Below are 22,812 nucleotides of genomic sequence, written 5' to 3' on the forward strand. Positions count from 1 at the left end.
AACACGTATCAATATCCGACATCAGTACCCGAGTCCAAGTAACATACACAAAACTCAACAAGATTGATCAAAGATTAGAACTTAGAAGTTTTTCATCAAGAGAAATTGTACATTTCATTAGACAGGCGATGAGAGTACCAAATGGCTAATACTATCTGTACAAAAGATATAAGCTGAGTTCACAATTCATATTTCTCACTGATCTATCGACAAACAGGACGAATTCGACAGTAAATATGCAAACAAGTGTACAGAAAATATCGATTAGCAACGAAGTAACTAAATGGGTACTCGTATTTTAGTAATTGCCATCGAAATAACTGGAGAAACTTCTTTTTTCCTGCACTTGAAAAGACTGCATTTTCGGATCCAATTTTTCCAGTTGAGATTTCACCCATGGAGGATTATACCTGCTTTCCACCCACAGAGCTTCCCCTGTATCTTTGTGCTTGAAATCGGGATATTTAAGATTTTTCTGCGAAAAAAGAAAATATTGAGAACATGAACCAAAGACAATATATCAGTATGAATCCAACATGCCCAAGATGATCAAAGGAAAATCTAAGAATACAGCCTTACTCTTTACACACTAAAACATCAAAGTGCAAGGAGTGCCTCGCAAGTTCCATGGTGCAAATACAAGGCCGAATCAAGAATGAACAAAATAGCCATGAATAACAGTAAAAATCATTCAAGATCAGAAGGCCTGTTATAGCTATCCAAACCATATAGGACAACGCACTCATCACATTCTCATTTGAAGATTATCTTTAAGACTTAACCCACATCAATGAAGTCCTTCAGATGTGCGGCTTGCCAAAAATAGCTTGTGATTTTCGAGAGTCGAGCACTTTTCAGGTTTATCTAATTTTAATGATAGAATCACAGGATGTATTACGCTGTCAAGCACTGTCGATTTTCTGACCAATAACTCTTCAAACAAAAAGCATCATAAAATAGAGTTTCAAATGGTTTTTACTCGTAGGGAACACTTAAAGTAGAGAAACACATGGCTTTGGATATTGGCAACATGATCACCAATGGTAGCTCGCTTACAGTTTCTCCTCTGAGAAGCTGACTTGAGGGGTCACTAATCACTACACACAGTGACTGGCAGAGGGAGTGCAGATTTGAGTATGATGGCAGCTCTAACATTACTCAAATGTATCTAGTAGTTGGTTCAGATTTACTCTAACAATGAGTGTGTTCAAATTTCTCATTACTGAATGCTAATATATAACCTTAACACTGAAAACAATCACGAAATATTTAAAAGCAAACAGGTATTGAAAAGTCTTTAAAACATATTGGACTACCTTGTTCTTACGATTGTCCCACCACTCTGTCGGGTTGGCAAAAAATGCTTGCCACAACTCTAGAGTGGAAAGCTTACTCGTCGCAGCAGTGTTCTCAGACTTTCCGACTGTTGAACAGTCAAAAAAAGGATGCAATGTCAGATGCAAATCTCCAAAAAAGCATACGCATATAGACTGTTATAGTAAGCAGAGGATCAACTCACATGTCGCCATTAAATCAGAGCTACCATCATATAAAGCCACAGGGGAAGAAGAGTTCCTTTCAACAAAGTTCAGTCGCTGAACGGTTACCTGAGGGTCATGAATTCATGATTATCATGAATTATGCATCCATACATTTAAGATCTTTATTCAAAGCAATTCACTAAGCTTTAAATTGAAGTCATATATGAATAACCTTGTAGTAAGTCTGTTGTTTCCCATCTTCAGTTTCAACAGTATCTGACAGCAGACGACCAGAGACATATATCTGCTGACCTTTCTGCAAATGCTGGTTAGCTACATGTGCCAGTTCATCCCAAAACGTCAGATTGATCCTGCAACAAAGAGGTATCATTGTCTGCCTTGTATTGTACAGTTTAGATCCTTAAAATTTCCAACACAAAGATTTTCCTTGCATCAAACAAAACAAAGGCTTAAAAGTAATTCAATTGCAAGTGTCTTCTGCTAAGACGGGGTAAGAAGGTCGGATGTAAGTTAACTTTACCCATGTAAAAACACGAAGCTATTTCTGATAACTTTAACGGCATTGGTGAGCAGTGCTAGTCTTTTAAGCCCAAAACTCCATCGAACAAATCTTGAAAGATATTACAGTAGACTTTTTTAGGCAGAGACTAGAATAAGAGTCTATCTCTAATACAATGAAACCATTTCCTACTTGTATAAAGAGCTTTATAAGGTAATTCATCAACAAAGTACAATACATCGTTTAGGAACAAAACTGATATAGCCAATGAGCATGTTCTTCCTAATTTCAGCCAATTTTGCCTCTTTTAAAGTGGTCTAATTTGGTATACATTACATAACAGCCGAAGTATCCATCAGAAGATCGATGATAATTATTGAGGTCCTCAACCGAAGTAAATGGAATGTTTACACACGTTATTCTCGACAGAGTGATTCTACACAAAACTTAGCTGCTTCACGTCAAACTTGACCCCAAGATCACACATGAAAGTATTGAAAACCTATGTCTAGGTCTTTGATCCCTTAACTAGAAACACGTTCTCAATTTTGTTATTTACTTTAATGATTAACAAACACAGAACAAAAGATACTGATTTTTCAAGACTACATCATGCAAGTTTAGAGTAAAAACATACCAACATAAGCCAACTATGCAATCAAAGATCACCGAAACAATCTCTTTGTTATCATAATTCACAAGAGTAAGGTTTGAAAATCTAATCCCCTTTGACTATCATTGGAGCACTGAAATATTTTTTATGGTTGTTGCCTGTAAAAACAAGGCCACATTAAGTCGCGTTGACCGCATTGTAAAGGTTTTTATAAAAACGAACCGAAATGTCCCGCGTTGTAAAGTGGTAAAAAATCAAGGGATATCTTTTGATTTTGGCCAATATTTAGGCGTTACCGCATCACCATTTCGTTACCAAATCGCAACCGTTAACATTTTTACTCTATGGTTGCTGGCTCAATGTCCAATCTATGCATTGTGTTTCTTTTAGAATGAACAACAATCCCAACAAAATCAATCCACAACAATAAAACGCCTTAATCTTGACAATATTGCACAACAAAATCAATCCATTTGAAAGAAAAAGAAGAACCCCAATTTACTCATCCAGAACCAAACAATGAAAACCACTACTACCCAATATCCAAGGAAAATCGAAATAATTTCTAAGATGAAAACGCAATTCAGTTTAATCAAAACAAAGCAGTAAAATACCAACTAGTATCAGTGGCAGATTTTCGGACAGCAATACGAGTAGAAGCAACAACTTTGCCAGAACTAAGGTGGGTAAGTTGAACAGGTACCCCAACAATCCCTATAAGTTGAACAGAATTACAGAGTTCTTTCTTCCACGGGATCTCTGAAGGTCTTGGGTACGTTCCCATTTGCTCGTTTGAGTCTGGATTGTCTAGTGAACATCTTGCGACATCGTTGCACACCAACTGTTTGATGTTTTGCCTGAGAGAAAATGAGATAGAAAGAGGGAATGATATCGATGAAAATGCGATGGGTGGTAATGGAGTTTTTGTACGGTTTGGAGGTTTACAAGAAACCATTGTCGTTAACGTCGCCATTTTTGTATTTGCTCCGTTTTCCCGATTTTGCTAATGGATTGGCGGCAAACGCTACCTAAATGTTATCAGAAAATTACAGACTTTTACCCGTCCCTTTGATTCAATTTATTGGACTCGTTTCATTTTATACATTTTTTAATGTATTAATTAATTAATAAATGATTAATTTAACTCTAAATGTTGTTAATTGGTATAATAAAAAAGTTCATTTTAATTTGCATTGAGATGGTTTAGATTAGATTCACTTGCTAGATGAAATTAATTCACCCACATTATATAAAAATACATGATCTTTCTGATTACTAACAAGTTACAATTTTAATTGACTCAAATAAATTTGCCCCCAAATCTAAATTGATCAAAAAATGAATTTGCATAAATCAAAAATTAGTTTAATTGAGTAAAATTTATTAATAGGTACAATTTTATAACTTGTAAGAATTGAAAAGTTCAATTCATTTTGATAATATTTAGTAAGAGTCTAGATAGAATATGTAAGAACTTTATCGACGGATTTAATTTAACGGTGAAGAAAACAAAATACTAATATATATTAGAACATATTATTTCCTTAGTAATAAGTTTTTAAAGGTGAACAAAAAAAACTATTGTGATTAGTTTTGTTAAGACTTTATAACTCTGTGTTTTTTATTTGTTGATGTGATATTTGTACTAATCAACTAAAATTTAAGAATATACATTAAAAGTTCAAAGTAGACGTTGATATTGAGTTGAGTGGTGAAGATCGAAAAAGTGGACCATACTGCTTAGGCACATGCCATGACGGGTCATTCTGTCATGCTCAACTTCCCTAACAACAACCTATGACAGGATATGAGCTCTGCGAACAAGCAGACCATATAGTTGGTCGTGCAAGCGAGCCGTGTTTATGGGCTTTATTTTATATCGTGTCATTTAATAGAAATAATAGTCAATCTCTTAAGAGATTGTCTTTCAGCCCAACCCACTAAAAATTAATATATATTCTTATTTTATATTTTATTTTATAGGTGGACCAAATTAAAAATAGTTTCTCTAAGTCTCTCACAAGAATTTTCGTAAAAACGAATAGTTCAGTCGTGCCGTGCCTAACCGACTTGTGCCTTTGCTGGTGTCGTTGCGGCTCATGGCATCCAGATGTCGGCCCCGCTGGAACTATTAGTCACATCCCTCCTCGTCGTCATCACCTGACTAAAAACACAACTCCTCATTTCTTTTCTCCCCACCCCGAACGTCCATTGTTGAAGCTCTTTAAGCTTCCACTCTCCTAAGAAAACCGAAAATGTTCACTCGTCGGACGGCTCAACGCATTCTGGAGATCCGTCAAGTTATCCGCCAATCTTCTCAGGTAATCGATTATTTACAGTTTCCAATTTCGTCGCTTTTCATTTTCCAATTAAACGACATATTTACGTCTAACATACGACCTCTCTCCTCATTTCAGGCTTCTCGATCTTTCTCTACTGCTCTTAATTATGCAAGCTATTGATTTATGGATTTTTCGTATCAAGCTTTTTCTTCAATTTCGGTTGATTTGGCTTTTATTAGGTTTTTGTAAACTTACTTCGTTTCATTTGATAATTTTTACTGCACATTGAAACACCTGATAATAATTCTAACATTAACTGGAAGTTCACTGAAACAAATCAACAGAAGGTGATTATTTTTTTTTTCAGTATGAAAAGTTGAATATCGCTATTTGCAGCTGATTCTGTAAGCATTTGTTGTTCCAGTTGTGATAAATTTTGGTGTAATTTATCAATTGATCAGTTTGGCTTACATTGATACTTCTGGTTAGGGTTGAAATATTGAATTGAATATTTTCACGATAGTAAATTGTTGCAATGTTCATGAACTTTGAACACACATTGGGTGTTTGGTACAAGGGAATGAGACTTATGAGACTTTTTGATGAGATTTTTAAGATGAGACATTGAAAATAAAAAAAGTCTCATCCCTCTAACATGCGAGGAAATTGGAAAAAAAAATGAAAATAAAAGTCTCAACCAAAATACCCACCCGGCATGTGAGAAAATTGGAAGAAAAAATGAAAATAAAAGTCTCAACAAAAATACTAACCCTCCCCAAGATATTTTTCTTGGGGACTTTATCCTTTTTAGTCCCATTCCCTAATCCTATTCCCTTAGACAAACAAGGATTTGAACTTTTTTTGAGACAAAATCCCATTCCCTTCCTAAAATCCCACATATACACAAACTATATTGTAAAAGACTTCATCATAAATAATTTCTTGGTTGAATTTAGATGAAATTTATGGAAAAATATCCATGTCTAAATTTGGATGATCTTGGCAGCTTGATTAGATAGTGCTTAAGGCAATGCAATAGGAGCATTCAACGCTATTGGAACAGAATCTTTGTTCTCTCGTTGAATTCTCACAAAATGTGATGGTTTTATAAGTGATACAAAATATGTGGCAGTATATGTAGTTTACTGAGGCCGAGTAACTTGTGACTTGCAAATTTGTAGAGACTGCAAAACGTAGCTTAGTACTGTAACATTCAGGAATTCAAAATAAATAAAATCATATTAAGCTTTAAACCAATTAGAAAATCTACCATGAATCAAGTGAGTTAAGTAAGTTTTAATAATATATATATATATATATATATATATATATATATATATATATATATATAATTAAATACCCAACCCCTTCGTACCTAGTAACTCAAATCCCCAACATTTCTTCTCCCTCTTCTCACGCATTCTAATTATCCACTAAACCCTTCCCTTCTTCCTCATACATACAACCCAAAATCACACTCATCTTCCTCATTCAATCCATTGATTGTCGAGTAAACCAAGTTTCATGGATGCCCTACTCTTGTTGATTGTTGGTGTAAACAAACTAAGGTTTGAATCTCTCAATTTCTATGTGTAATTTTATTCTATTCTTCTTTAATATTCTGATTTTCTTCTCAAGATTCGAACCCTAGCCATCTTTGATTGGAATTTCATGTAATATCAACATCCTTGTAGGATTTTATTCCATTGAAGTAGAAATTAGCAAGATAGCAATTGAACCCTTTCCTTTCCCAAGTTTTTGTCCAGCCGAAATGGGGAAAAATAAGTGGAATTTGGTCTTGTTGGTTTAAGCATCGAAAATTCAAGACAAACATCAATTTTTAAAGCCTGTTTTGTTGTGTTCCTTGCTGATCATCAAAACAGAAGGTAAACCCTTCTTGGTTTCTTTTCTCTTCTTTCTCAATGTTTATGTTTTATTCATATGAGGTTGATTTCATTGGCATACTTTCATTTGCATATTCTTTTACCATGTATTAAGCCCTAAATTTTCAGGAATCTTGAAATTTATATAAATTAATTAGATGAGTCTTGTTGATTGAGATTAGTAGCTAGATATGTAATATTGAGTTGTTGAATTACTGTTAGAAATTAGGAGTTGTGGCAAGTAATGATAATGGCAAATAATCGAATAAATTGATGCTCTTGGATGAAACACTAAATACTTGTGAACTTGAGGATTGTAGAGAGAATACTTATTCTTGTGTCTATAATATATAAAATTGGACAACTTAGGATATAATGGGAAGATGATGATTGTTGGAATGAATTTGTAAAATTTTGATGGTTTATACGTAGTGGTGAGGGTTGGGATTTGAATGTTGTTATTAATAAATATGGTCAAAGTGGTGATATGAACCTAATTGTGGAATTGTAATTGTAGTAAAAGCTAATTCTCACAACTAAATTTGAGTTTTTTAGTGATCTTAGATGTGTAGTAGTCTTTTGAATATTTTAATGGACTAAAATGGTTATATTTGTTAGTTAGATGTATAAAGAAGATAATGAGTATTGAGAATCCTCTAGGAGAATATAAACAACCTTAGATTCTTTTAATTGCTTAGAAATGACCCTATGGCATGAGTTGTTGGAGTATTAAGAATAAAGTCTTAGTTAAGGTGCGGTGGCTAGGAGGAGATGCAATGAGTTAAATAAACCTAGATTGTAGTATCGAACGCTTTGTTGTGATGTTATGATTGTTATGCTCCAGGAGACGACGTCATTGAGGAACCTTTTTAGCGATCGCGGAGAAACAGACTTAGCTCCTTGAAGCATCTTTGGTGAGTAGTAGCAGTCTCTTAAAAAGGAGTCTGGCCAGACTACAATTTTTGAAAATGTTTTATTAAAGTTTGTGAAATTTATATTGTTGAGATAAATTTGTTTATGAATGATATTGATATGGTCAATGGATCGGGCTTACGAGCTGGTCATTGACGGATTGCTGAGACATTGTCTCCTATTCCCCTGTTTTGAGGTGAATTGTCATTCAAATATTGACTAGTCTCAACCGAGAGTCACATAGATCTAGGAAACTGATGTTGTTTTTTAAACTTTGTTTTGAATTATTGTGTTTTATTATTTTGGATTGTTACTTCTCATTCAGTTTAATCTGATCCTCTGTTGTTTTCAAATTTTAGTTTGATTACAGATCGGAACCGGCTGGGAACGATGGGTTAGCGATGTTGATTAGAGTGCCAAGGATGTCATATTGAGCTGAGCATGGGGAAATTTTGTAGTTTTGTATTAGGTTTTTGGATAAATGTATATTAGACTTGGTTGTGTTGGTTATATTGAACTTAAAGTGATCTGTTTGTTTACCTTGTGTTTAGATTAGACGTTTGGTTTGAGAATTAGCTGAGTTAGTTACGTTAAAGAGCTGGTGACCCCTTTGCTCAAGTTTTGGAAGTGTGATTTAAGTTTCTTGAAAAATAAACCCCGTAATGACCCTGTTTACTCAGTCAATAGTAAGTCGAGTAGTTACAAGTACAGAGTACAGACGAGTCGCAGAAGGACGTCAAGCTTATTTGACCTCAAATATTGTTTGGACTTATCTATCTGATACAATAGGTTAAGAATGCCATAGCCTTCGGTTTGAATTCAGGATGTTAATGTGAGTGTTCAATTAACTTGTCTGATCAAAAACAAAAAACTAAATGCTAATGTCTTATGTTTGTGTCTAGTTTCAATGTCATGATATGGTTGATAGTAGTTTTGGGCGCATGCGGAATTTATAGTTGGACCTAAATAAATATTGTATTACATTTATTGAATTCAAATATTTCATTACATCATAATTTGTACAATATTTTTGGTGGAACTCTTGTTTTGCACCTTTATACTCTTCACTGCTATTTTTATGTGAGCTCGTGAGCTCATGTCTCACTTATCAATGTCTCTATTTTTGTGTATATAATTTGTGATTTGAGCTCATGGGTCAATCCTTTGCTTTTATGAGAGCTTCTTGCTATATATAATGCAAGTGTCATAATACTCTATTTATACTTGCTATCGAACATTCTAGTCTTAAACTAGGATTTTCTCTAGATATTTCTTTTCTTACTTCACATCTCTAGTATATTCTAACTATTACTTCTTATTTAACACTAGATAGTTCTAGATAAGCATCTTCTAAATTTTTCTGATTAGCCTTCCTACTACTCCCTCCTAATCTGAAAAATCTAGACTTCAAAAATCATTAAAGATATCGTTAGAAATTGTCGATGCACTTGTCACCAACTCGCCAATCTCTTAGCTTGGACTTTTCATTTCTGACACCCATGTCGCCAATTGTCCCTTGCTATCAAAGTATATGTCTTCTTGCGAAAATTTGAAAAAAATAAGACGATTTAACAACTTTTTTCCCAAAATAAGCTCCGTAAAAACTTATTTCCCAAAATAAGCGTCCGTACATCCAAGCCTGGCCTCGGGAAGAGTCGCTGTTAGTAACAGCGAAAGTAAAAAAAAAAATTAAAAGCCCAAAGTCGCTGTTAGTAACAGCGACTTAAAATATATATATATATATATATATATATATATATATATATATATATATATATATATATATATATATATATATATATATATATATATATATATATATATATATATATATATATATATATATATATATATATATATATATATATATATATATATATATATATATATATATATATATTAAGTCGTTGTTAGTAACAGCAACATGTCCCATTTGACATGAACAAGTTTGTGCAGCAGCGTAACCTACATTTTAGAAAGAGAAATACTAAGATGGGGCCATTTGTACATGCTTGTATCGGCATGAATGAACTTGTCCAATAGATAGAGTTCTAGGATTGCATATGGAGAGAATGAGAAGTGTAATTCCTCCTTGAATAAAGTAAAAGGATTAGAGAAATCATAACCTTGGTACTAGAAACCTTTCAAAACTTACCACTATTTTCAATAAGCTTGGAAGTATTTAATCTCTTGGACGACATAGAACTCAATAATCTCTGATAATCTGGAAGCAACGACTGAAAGAACAATAATAAAAAGACATACAAAAAGAATTGTTGTCATCTTGAGGACCAAGTAGCCAATTCATCATAATTTTGCATATGTAAGAAAATCGTGCTTACTAACAATTAAATTTTGTAGCTATTTTAAAGAATTTGACTATAACATAAAACGACATCATACATAGAAAATATGTGATACCTTTGGAATTGAAGAAGTATTTCGGAGTTCTTCTGTCTTGTTAAGCTTCATACCAGCAAAGATTTCATATATCAGACAACCTGAAAGATAAAATGAACAATTTTAGAAATACAGACATATATAAGCAATAAATTAAAATACAACAAAGAAATGCATCGTTTATTAGTGTACTAAAACAGTAAACATTTAATAAAAAACCTTAACCACCCAGTAACAGCGACTTTGAGGTGAGCTGAAAACTTAAAACGCATTAAGTCGTTGTTACTAACAGCGACTTAAAAAAAATTTTTTTTTTAAGTCGCTGTTAGTAACAGCGACTTAAAAAAATTTTTTTTTTTAAGTCGCTGTTAGTAACAGCGACTTTGGGCTTTTAATTTTTTTTTTAAGTCGCTATTACTAACAGCGACTTTGGGCTTTTAATTTTTTTTTTCACTTTCGCTGTTACTAACAGCGACTCTTCCCGAGGCTAGGCTTGGATGTACGGACGCTTATTTTGAGAAATAAGTTTTCACGGAGCTTATTTTTGGAATTAAGTTGTTAAATAATCTTATTTTTTTCAAATTTTCTCTTCTTGCTGGTATTTTTGTAACCAAGCGTCTTCCAGCTACTATTTATCTGTAGCATATCTTCTTGTGGACTGTGCTCATGTCACCAGTCATTTTCCAAAATATTTTCTTTCTTCCAAATTTTTAATTGTTGGTGCCCATGTCACCACCCCAAGTCATACATGTAACATCTTATGTTTTTATCTTAAACTTCACCATAATTCCTTGTTTTCATTTTATTTTGTTTTCTTCTCGTATTTTTATTTTTTTAGGTAATCTTGTTACTAGCCATCACAAATTTTTCACCAATGTTCTTTTACTTTTCTCTTTTTTTCGCCTTATTTTTTTTGTTTATGTCTTTTTCCGTTTTTTTACTCTTATTATCAGCTCCCACCAATTTTTCTTCATATTTTCCCTTCATTTTTTTCTCTGGTTAGTGCTCATGTCACACACTTTTCATATTTCTTTCATAAATTCTTATTTCTCTATCCTCTTTTTATTGTCAAATTTCTTCAAATTCTTTTGTTAATGCCCATGTCATTAACATTCTTTATAATTTCTTCATCTACATCTTTTAAATATTTTTTGCCATTTTCTAATGTTAATGCTTATGTTCTTAACCTCCCTCATTTTCATATTTTTATTAGTGCTCTTGTCACTAACCTACTTAATTTATTAAATTATCTTTTCGTTTTCTCATTTAATTTTTTTTTCTCTTAGTAATTTTTTGTAAACTATCAAAATACTTATCACACTCTTATTGTGGTTCTTTAATCCTTTCTTTGATTGCTTCATCGTACTTTATTCTCGGCCTCTCGATCTTCGAGCTCTGATACCATGATAGAAGTTTTGGGCACATGCGGATTTGTAGTTGGACCCAAATAAATATTCTATTGCATTTACTTAATTCAAATATTTGATTGCATAATAATTTGTACAAGAATATTTTTGGTGGGACACTTCTTCCGCACCTTTACGTTCTTCACTACTATTTTTATGTGAGCTCATGTCTCACTTATCAACGTCTCTATTTTTGTGTATATAATTTGTGATTTTGAGCTCATGGCTCAATTCTTTGCTTTTATGAGAGCTTCTTGCTATATATATATATAATGCTAGTGTTATAATACTCAATTCATACTTGCTATGGAACATTCTAGTAGTTAAGCTAGGATTTTATCTGGATATTTTTTTTCTTATTTCATACCTTTAATATATTCTAACTATTACTTCTTACTTAACACTAGATAGTTCTAGATAATCATCTTCTAAATTTATCAGATTAGCCTTTCTAATAATGGTTATGTGGCCCGTTAATCTGTGAAGGTGGTCTAAGTTGATCAATACACCATTAGTTGAATCCTCATCATCTATACGTAGGTGCCTTTATATACTTTAAGTTTGAGTTAAAGATTAGGTGTCTTGTAGAATCTCAATTCTATCATACTACCAAGAAATTGATGTTCATAGAAGTGTTTAAAATTTTGATTGATCAGTCTTTATCCTCTTTATGTCCATTATTTTGATGGAGCCAAAGATTTATGCTTTTATAGTTCTTTGTTTTCGGATTATAATGGACTAAAGTAAAGTGACTTATTAACTTATGTGCACTTCTTATTCATGTGAAATTGCACATGACATTTGTCGGAAATGACCTCTTTGTTAGTTTTATCATTAACAAGGGTAAGGTTGCGTACATCCGACTCTTCCAAACCCCACCCTAGCCCCTAGGTGGGAGCCACATACTAGAATTGGGGTAATGGAATATAACGGAAAATGTGTCTTTATCCTCTTTCATGTTAAGTGGTAATGTTACTTTTAAGTCTTAACTATATGTGCTTTAGGATTACTGTTTTTAAATTTTACTGCTCTTTGTCCAGAGCTCTTCTGTTTTCTATGAAAATTTGGTAGTCACTACGCTACTTCTGTTTTCTTGATCCTGAAAGAGACACTACACTAAATTTAAGAACTATGGCTGAAGTAAAATATGCCATGTAAATTTGAGCTGCCATTCAGTTTCTGCATCTCAGTTTCGTGTAATTTGAATTTCAGATTCAAAATAGGATAGTTGGTGTTAAATTCCTCCAGTATCTACTCATTACTATTAGGCCTCAGCTGTTAAACCTCAATGTTGAACATTAATCAATTTTACATTTCAAAAAAGGACTTGTGATATTGATTGTATCTTTGGCTACTTGCTATCTTGAAGTGACACCATGTGAAAATCTCGACCGTTCAATGGCAATATAAAAGTTTAATCTTTGGTAAGTCTTAAATAAGGAAATTAGATCTTTTTGTTAATCAAGCTATATTTATGACCTCCTTAATTTTCCATATTTATTTGTGTAGGTGAAGGAGATATTATCTCATTACCCATCTAACTAAAAGCAGTCAGCTGTCATTCCTTTGCTGGATCTTGCTCAACAGCAGCATGGTGGTTGGCTTCTGGTTTCTGCAATGAATGAGTTCTTGGTAATAAGATTGTTATCAATTTTTATTAATCTAATTCCCTGAGAACATTGTTGATTGGACTCAAAAAGTGAAAGATCATCTAACTAGAGCTTGTAGATTCGAAATTTGTGCTAAACTGGATTGCTTTGAAATATATACAAGTATACAACTTAGCTGTGTTTCTGTTCTTTCTCAGATCGACTTACATCTTCATAATGAGCTGCATTGCGGAGCAACACCTTCAAATTTCCTCATACTAGGTTTGTTGATGGACTGTTATTGAATGCAACTTGCATATAGTATATGTATCAAACTGAGATATATCACGCAGAATGGGACTATCCAAAGTATCCAAGATGGATACTGAACTTTTCTATGTTTTCCTAATATGTTTCTTGTATCCACCTCCATTTCTATTGAGGTGTCAGACTGTTAGACATGTAGTGGATATGAGTTGGGCAAAGTGAATGAAGGGTTACTGATTAGATAAGTTTGACCTGTTAAGTTCTTTATAGGGGTGATGATACGGATGGCAATGGGTCGAATCTGGACCGGGTCCAGGTGGACCCGGATCCAGATCCGTTTTCAGGAACAGGTTCCAGATTCGGACCCGGATCTGCAGGTCCAGTTTTGCAAGACCCAGATCCCGATCCACGGATACTGCGGATTCAGGTCCAAAACGGGTCTGACTTGTTTTTGCTTTTTTTTTTATTTTTGAATGTGTTGAATTTGCAATAAAGCGATATTTATAGACTAATGTTAATAATATATATAATTTTACAATCAATCACCCACAAGATCAATTGACATCAAAATTCCACAACTTTATCCAACATTATAAATTGATTTCCAGGGAAAAAAAACTTAATACAATGCACAACACAAGCACCAGTTTAAAGAAACATTCCAGTTAATACTTAATAGTTTGTATGCTATAATTTATTTTTCAACTCATCAGTATCGTTCAAAGAAATTGGTATTTAGAGAACAAATGCTTCAAAGACAGAAAAAATATACCAAGCGAAAGTAAGAATAGTTGACAACTACATAGCAACCTCAAGAAGACATGAGCAAGGGTTTGATTGGATTGGGGGTTTTGATGATTGATTGAAGAAGGAGAATTTGGGCGTTTATGTTGTTGTTCTTCATCATTATCTTGATTTACTAGTCATCAATTACGCGTTGGCCGATGACCGGTGGTTGTCGGCAGGCAGTGTGGGCGCCTGCGGGCTGTCGGCAGGGGCTGTGCGTGAGAGGCTGAGAGCAGTGAGGGAATTGGGGTTTGGCGACCGTCTGGGAAATGCGTGAGGTGAGGGCCTTGAGGCAGCGAGGGAAGCTGGGAAGGGAAGGGAACTGAGACTGAGCCACTGAGATTTTTTGTAATATATATTTTAATATATATATATATATATATATATATATATATATATATATATATATATATATATATATATATATACATATATATAAACGGGTCCTCCAAATCCACGGGTCCGGATCTGGGTATTTTTCTCAGATTCGGATTCGGACCCGTGAAATTTAAACGGATCCGGATCTGACGGGTTTAATTTTTAGGACCCAGATCCGTGAAAACGGATACGGATCCGGATCGGGTCTAATACCCATTGCCATCCCTGGGTGATGATGGTTGAGGTTCTAATCATTGATCTAGCTCTATTACTTCCTTTGTGCTCGTGATATTGCCACAACAATATTAAGAAATAGTGGAAACGTTATAATTGTGTGGATAGGGTTAAAGGAGAGAGAAAGTAAGAAAAGTGGGCGGATAAAAATTAAAGAAAGTGGTGGAGACATTACCCAAAATGTATACTCCCTCAGTCCCTTTGATATTGCTACAAGGGCATTTGGCATAATGATTAAGAATGAGTAGGATCATTATAATTGTGTGGATGATATTGAAATAAGAAAGAAATGTGTGAATGGGAGTTAACAAAAGTGGTGGGAATATTTTCATTAAAGAGAACTATATTAAATTAGAAGGAACGAGCTAAAATAGAAAGTGTGGCAATGTTAGATGGAGTATGTTGTAAAGTAAAAGAACAAACAAAAATAGAAATGTTGGCATTGGGACATCAGCACTATAACATTACATACTTCCTAGTTGCTTAATTTTGCAAAATAATTTGTGACATTGCATCTTGAGTCCTGTATGCAATCTTGGTTGTGTTGTACTTATCAGTTGAAGTGAGCGTTTACTATATACTTGAAGGAATGTGTCCGTAGACATTTCCGACAATTACTAAATATAAATATATAGGACATTTATGAAGATAATAAAGTTAATTATTATTAGTAATTGTATTTGCTTGCTAGAGAATAAATATAATTGGTGGGTCAATAATAATTGGACCACGACTAATATAATTAATCCTATAAGGTCTTACAAAAGAATCAATTGAACGATAAATAACTCAGGCCCATTAGGAGTATGGGCTTACGATCCAATTAGGTTAACAAAAGAATCGGTTTCTTTTGACCTAGGTTACTAGTATTATATGAGGATACAATGCTAGTAGTGGAGAAGTAGGGATGATGGGTGTGAGTATTATAAATATGTTTATTTAAACTCTCACCACATACAATTCTCATACACAGTTATTGAAAAACCAGAAAAAGCAAGAGAAACAATCTCTTCCGTTCTAGCAAACGTTGGTGTTCAATTGATTCCGGTAGACTGAATAGAGGAGCAACGTTTGAGGCTCTACGGATTATCTTACTACGTTAATTCTTGTGGATTACACGCTATAAAGGTAATATAGACTAATCCTTTTTGTATGATTCATATGTCTGATTATGTTTATGATCTTGAGATAGATGTTAGGGAAGTGTTTCCTGAAATTCCGCTTTAAGCATATATGAATCCCAACAGTGGTATCAGTTAAGCCTAATTCATAATATTCATATGATCTATATTAATCTGGAACAATATACAACCGTTTTTTTTTGCATGAAAATCAGTTTTTTTTATGTTAACTGTTTGGAAGTTATTCATAATATTCATTTTCTATTGGATTGAAAAATAAATGCAAAAAAAAAAAAAAAAAAAAAAAAAAAACTTGTTTTTCCTAATATTTGAAGCCATTCATGCCAAATATTGTATATCAATTCGAATTTGTTCGAATTCATCAAAAAAAAAAAAAAATCTGTTTTTTTTATGAAGATTCGTTTTTTTTGTGTTAATTGTCTTGGGGCTTTGATTATTCACGAAATCCAAACAATGAAATAAAAGATAAAATTTGTTCATTGTTATTGTGTTTCTCGTAATGGTATTCAAGTGTTTTGGATTGAAAACACTCAAACCCATTTTTCCCCAATTCAATTTTAATTGTTAAAACACAAAATTTGTACAATCGGATTGAGATTTAAATGCGAAAAATACTTGTTTTTCCTGAAATTTAAAGCAATTCATCCACAAGAAGGTATATCAATTCGAATTTGTTCGAATTCATCAAAAAAAAAAAAAAAAAGAAGGGAACAAAAACCGGATGTAAATGCGTAGACCACGGGCTGTCTATGGTGGCGACGGTGGCCGGAGGAAGGCGGGCTGGTGGGGCAGGGGTGAACCGGCTCCTGGATGCGGCTGCTGGGTTCCCTTCTTCCCCTTGCTGTTTTCCTTCTTCTCAAACCACTCTCCATCACTTTCTTAAAGTTTTATGGTGAAGATGGTTCCAGAAAATTAATGGGTTGGCCTTATTTGTATGCAGCTTCCGTTTTTTTTTGGAATTTTTTTTTGTTTTTTTTTGTTTTTTTTTATGTGCATATAACTATTAATTGTGTAATGCCCCGAATTTTTCTCTGTGGCATAATTTCCATTTTATTCATCTTTCTAGTTATTTTTCTTTAAGTCTAGTTTTTAATTTAAAATAATTTATTATGATATTATTTGTGGATTATTATAACTATCTCTTTTATGCTTTATAATGTGATTTAAAAGGAGCGTAAGTTATTATTATTATTATTATTATTATTATTATTATTATTATTATTATTATTATTATTGTTGTTGTTGTTGTCGTCGTCGTGTTAATATATTATTTTCATTAAATTTATGTACTACTATTATATGTCCTAGGTTATTTATTTTGGACCAACTTGTGGTAACAAGTTTTAAATTAGGATGACTAAATATATTTTTTTTTTAGTACACTATTATCATGATAAGCTTTTAAAATTAGTGTTTAATTAGGTTAATTGATTCTAATTTATGCTTAATTAATTGGTACATTCTAGAATGGAATGAATGCATGAACATCCTTCAAATCTTTTCATTTTCTTTTCTTCAAGTTGATTGAACTTCCTAATGCTCATAAATTCTCAACCATTATGAAGAGTCTTTTGGGATGGTTTTTCCCCTCCTATAAATACTAGCCTATTGTTATGGAAATTTTCATTCATTCATAAACTAGCTCATAAACTTTCTTTCTCTCATTCTTTTCTCTCAAAATAAAAAAAAAAAAAAAAAGAATACTTGCTTTATTTTTCTTCAAGTGTCAAAATATTATCATATTTTTTGGGTAACTTTTGAAGACTTATTTTGAATTATTCAAGCTTACTTCAAGGAATTTATTTTGCAAATTATTTGGGAGATTTTCTTGGAGTTTTCTTTAATCTTCTAAAGATTATTACTTTCCTCCATTATCCAGGTAACTAGATTTTTCTTCACTTAGTTTCTTAATTAAACATAGAAGTCTTGTTTAGAATTAATTAAAATTTAAATTGATTAATTCGGTTTTATATAGTAAATTTTGCTTTAATTATTTTCGTGCATATATTATTGTTATTTTAATCTTCTATGATGTGTTATAACATAGATTAAATTAGGATTGGTTAAAATTTATTTTCGTGATTTGAATAATTTTATTTTAAATTATTATGAAAATCTGGAAAATCTACACTTTTTATTAATAGTAATTTGGCTGTAATTTATTGATTTTAATTTATTTTCACATTATTTTATCACTAAAATATGTTACAATCAGTAGGTAATAGTGTAAATTGATTTTGATGAATTTGGATTTAATTTTACAAAATTATTATTTAATGATGGCTTAAACTACTTAATTTGAATTTTGTGAATTAATTAAGGTTAAGAGGAATTAAAACCTGATTTAATTTATTAATTTATTATTTTTGGTCATGTACCTAATTGCTTGGTTATGTGTTAATTTCATGTACTACTTATTTATTTAATTAGATAGTTTATGACCATTTGTTGTTAAAGTCATGTAAATAGAGAACTTGACTTTGGCATTGACTTCGACCTTGACCATTGACTTTTGTTGACTATTATAATGGCTATGTGATTTTATTTTGATGGTTTATAAAACTGTTTTGTTGCTTGTCGACAAGTTTATACTTAAGAATAAAATAACATTGTCTGTAGTATATTCTTGCCAAGAGTTGTAGTAAGGTGTATTCTTGATTAAGTTCGAATTATCCTTATTCCAAACTCAGACATTACCACTTAAACTGTATGATTTTGATCTTGATTGGTTTTGAACTACTCCTTTGGAGTTTTGGTATTTTGGAAACGGTCATTGTGGCCTTTGGGTTCTTAAGGGTAAATCCATAGTGGTTCCTTATGAACATTTGATTTGGTTTTGGAATTTGACTTTTGGGTTCTTAAGGGTAAATCCATAGTGGTTCCTTATGAACATTGGTTTTGTTGTTATTTGGAAATCGTTGGGTAAGTCCATAGTGGTTCCTTCGATTGGACAGCACATCTATAGTAGATTGGTTTTAGATTTAGTTGTCGTTCTCGTTATGCTGGATCTTCGGAAAACGAGAGAGATTGGCCATTCTTAGACAGGGTTATATCATTGTGGTTGACCCGAGGTTCGCCCTGACTTTATCTAGGCTTAGTGGGCCGCGAATTTGTTCACTGCGTCTGTTCCAAGTACGACTTGAAAATATTGTTAACTTGATTTTTGTTAAATTGTTTTGGAAAAGTTATCCTTGGTTTTAATTGATTTGGTTACCCTACTTTGGTATTAATTGAATTGATCAACATTATTTGACTCTATTGGTTTGGCTTGTATGGTTGGATCGTTGTTAATTGGTTTGAATTTTAATTAAGTCTCGCATTAGTTCTTTGTTTAAATTTGAACCTTTGTGTTAAGGACAGTCTAGTTACTGGCCACTAAGTGGTAATTTGCGGTTTAGTTGTTGCAGGTGATGATTGAATTCACTCGGAGCGACTGGGGAATAAGACTGAGAGATGTAGGGTTACCTAGAACATTAAGTTGAAGTTTAGATGTTTTACTTATTTTTGTTTATGGGAGTGTTTTACTCTCTGGATTATTATGTAATGACTTTTTGATTTACTTTATTCGAAGTTATAAATTTATTTTGAAAATTTTAGTGACCCAACTTAGTGTATTGTTTCCGCCAATACACCCTATATTAAGACGGGTCATTACAAATTGAGTCTTAATTGATTTAAATAGTTTTTTTTTTCTCCCTTAAACTAGTACTTAAGTTTGCTTAAAATTAAAGGATATTTTATTTGCTCTTAAATAGTCTCACTTAAATTAGTTAAGTTTGACTAAACATAAAGGGTATTTTATATACTAATTGTTATGACCATTTAGTTTGATATATTACATTGTTATTGTCGTTTATAATATTTGATATTATTTTGACATGCTATGACTAGTATGGCCCAAAACAAAATTTATATATAAAATTAGGATAGTATATACGATCTGCGAACCGTTTGTTTTGAATGTAATTATATACGATCTGCGAATCGTTTGTTTTGAATGTAATTAAATACGATCTGCGTATCGTAATTTTTTTTATTCAAAGTATGTAATCACAAATGAAAGGAGTTTCAAGGAAGGTGATCAATGGAAATTCATGGAAGCTTCATGAAGATTAGTTTTTTTTTAGGGGCCATACTAGATCATCTTTTATTCATACTTTTATTTGCTTTGAGCGTTTATTTTATTTTGGTCTTTGCTTGCATAAGTTAATGTATTGGTTAAATATGCTATGTGTCCACTTAATATTAACCATGTTAATTAACTTGAATCCCCATAAATAATATTGATTTTATTGTTTTTCCAAACAACACCTATAAGCCTTTGATAATGAATAATACATTCTGCCAAAGCGAGGTATTACTCATAATTCTTGGGATATGGGGTAAATTTTTTTAAAAAAATTTGCAAGTTCATGTTTGGTTTCACTCAACAAAATCATCAAAAACAAAGTTTTGGGTTTTGAAACTAAGAGATAGGATTGAACAAGAATTATCAATCTATCTACTAAGAATTATAATTAGTTATAATTAGTAAAACGTTTACTTACCTTAACTACTATAGTTAAAGGCAGGGCCAAAGTCCGTTTGACTGTAGTGGGAGAGGATCTTAGTTGTTATTTATTCAAAAGGGGATTTTAAATTTTGAATAAATTATTAAACTTGTTTAATTACTGATTATTGATAGACTATTAATTTTGCTTTATTACATTGTTGTAGAAATCATGTCTGGTTCGACTAACAACAACACTCCTGCTTTTAATTTACGCTGTGTCTTGGAAAAAGACAAATTGAATGTAAACAACTTCCTTGAATGGGAAATGGCTGTGAGAATTGTTCTCAGAGCTGAAGGAAGGGAAAGTGTTCTTGACACTCCACTCCCTGAACCCCTGCCAGAAACTGCAACAGTTGCAGAGAAAAGAGCTAGGCAAAATCTCGAGGCCAATTCTGTGCAAGTAACATGTCTGATGCTTGCTTGCATGGAACATGATTTTCAAAAACGTTTTAACAATCTAGATGCCTACACAATAATCCAACAACTTAGAACAATGTTCGAAAAGAATGCTCGATTAGAGAGATTTGAAGCTAATTGTAAACTTTTGGAATGCAAACTGGGCAAGGGAAAACCCGTCGGACCCCATGTGTTCGCCTTAATAGGGCATTTTCAAGTCATGGAAAAGTTGGGTTTTCCTTATCCCAAAGAGCTGGCCACTGATATTGTGATCAGATCCTTGCCAGAAACTTTTGATGCTTTCAGATTAAATTTTACATGCAAGGAGGGGAAGCAACCTTGCCAGAATTGCATGGTATGCTTGTTCAGGCTGAAAGGAGCTTACCTTCTGAACCCGCACTGAAAGATGTGCTCATGGTCAGAAAGAATAAAAAGTTCAAGAAGAAAGGGGTTCCTAAATGGAATGGCAATGGTAAGGTAGTTACCACTACTGCCTCTCCCAGACGAAAGGCTACTCCAAAGGCTAAAGTAGCAGCACTACATGAGTGCTACCACTGCCACAAGATTGGCCATTGGAAGAGGAACTGCCCCGTCTATCTGGAAGAAAAAAATTCTGGTGCTTTATCTTCAGGTATATATGTTATTGAAATTAATTTGGCAACTTCTGCTTCTTGGGTATTTGATACTGCTTGTGGGTCTCACATTACTAGTAATGTGCAGGGTCTAAAAAGAAGTAGAAACTTGAGCAAAGGTGAGGTGGATCTCCGAGTCGGAAATGGAGTAAGAGTTGCTGCTTTAGCTGTTGGAGTTTATATTTTAACATTACCCTCTGGTTTAATTTTAGAACTAAATAATTGTTATTATGTTCCTGCCATCACCAAGAACATTATTTCAATTTCGGTTTTGGACGCGGAAGGTTTTTCATTTACTATTAAGAATAATTGTTGTTCTGCATATTTAAATGATATGTTCTATGTTTCAGCTAAATTATTAAATGGGTTGTATGTGCTAGACTTAGAAACTCACATCTATAACATAGACAGCAAGAAACGTAAAACAAATGATTCAAACCCCACTTACCTATGGCATTGTCGATTAGGCCACATAAGTTCAAAACGCATAGAGAAACTTCATAAAGATGGAATTCTAAATTCATTTGATTTTGAATCATTTGGTGTTTGCGAGTTTTGTTTGATGGGAAAATTGACAAAGTCACCTTTCACAGGTACAAGTGAAAGGGCCAATGACCTCTTAGCTCTCATACATACTGATGTATGTGGACCTATGAGCACCGTGGCTCGGGGTGGTTACAGCTACTTTATAACCTTTACGGATGATGTAAGCAGATATGGATATGTTTACCTCATGAGACATAAGTCGGAGTCCTTTGAAAAGTTCAAGGAATTTCAAAATGAAGTAGAGAACCAACTTGGGAAGAAAATAAAAGCATTACGATCCGATCGTGGTGGTGAATACTTGTCTCACGAGTTTGATGATCATTTGAAAAATCGAGGCATAATCTCACAATTGACTCCACCAGGAACACCACAATTAAATGGCGTCTCTGAGAGAAGGAATCGAACTCTATTAGATATGGTTCGATCAGTGATGAGTCTTGCTGATCTTCCTATTTCATTTTGGGGATTTGCATTGGATACAGCTGCATTCACACTTAATAGAGCACCTACCAAAGCAGTGGAAAAGACACCATATGAGATGTGGACGGGAAAAGTTCCGAAGTTGTCTTTTCTAAGGATTTGGGGTTGCGAAGCTTATGTAAAACGTTTAATATCTGATAAACCAGCACCTAAATCTGACAAATGTCTTTTTGTGGGTTACCCAAAAAAGACAAAGGGATACTACTTCTACAACCAAAGCGAAAACAAAGTGTTTGTTGCTCGCAATGGTGTTTTTCTAGAACAGGAATTTATTTCTAGAAAAACAAGTGGGAGTAATGTATATCTCGAAAAA

The 22,812-nt window shown here is 33.1% G+C and overlaps 1 protein-coding gene and 1 long non-coding RNA gene across 2 annotated transcripts; one reads left to right on the forward strand and one right to left on the reverse strand.

Moving 5' to 3' along the window:
- Positions 1-72: 72 nt before the first annotated feature.
- LOC130800267 (protein OSB2, chloroplastic-like) lies at positions 73-3,698 on the reverse strand. Its single transcript, XM_057663724.1, has 5 exons — positions 3,229-3,698; positions 1,714-1,852; positions 1,520-1,607; positions 1,317-1,423; positions 73-475 (listed from the first exon to the last, which is right to left on the reverse strand). The coding sequence occupies exons 1-5, from the start codon at positions 3,585-3,587 to the stop codon at positions 299-301; spliced, it is 870 nt and encodes a 289-aa protein (XP_057519707.1). The 5' UTR covers positions 3,588-3,698; the 3' UTR covers positions 73-298.
- A 914-nt stretch (positions 3,699-4,612) lies between these two features.
- LOC130800269 (uncharacterized) lies at positions 4,613-8,646 on the forward strand. The gene is made up of 4 exons (XR_009039392.1): positions 4,613-4,935; positions 5,032-5,135; positions 7,624-7,693; positions 8,051-8,646. It is a non-coding gene; the product is annotated as an uncharacterized LOC130800269 (long non-coding RNA).
- The last annotated feature ends 14,166 nt before the right edge of the window (positions 8,647-22,812 follow it).

Source organism: Amaranthus tricolor, chromosome 14 (assembly GCF_026212465.1).
Source record: "Amaranthus tricolor cultivar Red isolate AtriRed21 chromosome 14, ASM2621246v1, whole genome shotgun sequence".
Taxonomy (NCBI): Eukaryota; Viridiplantae; Streptophyta; class Magnoliopsida; order Caryophyllales; family Amaranthaceae; genus Amaranthus; species Amaranthus tricolor.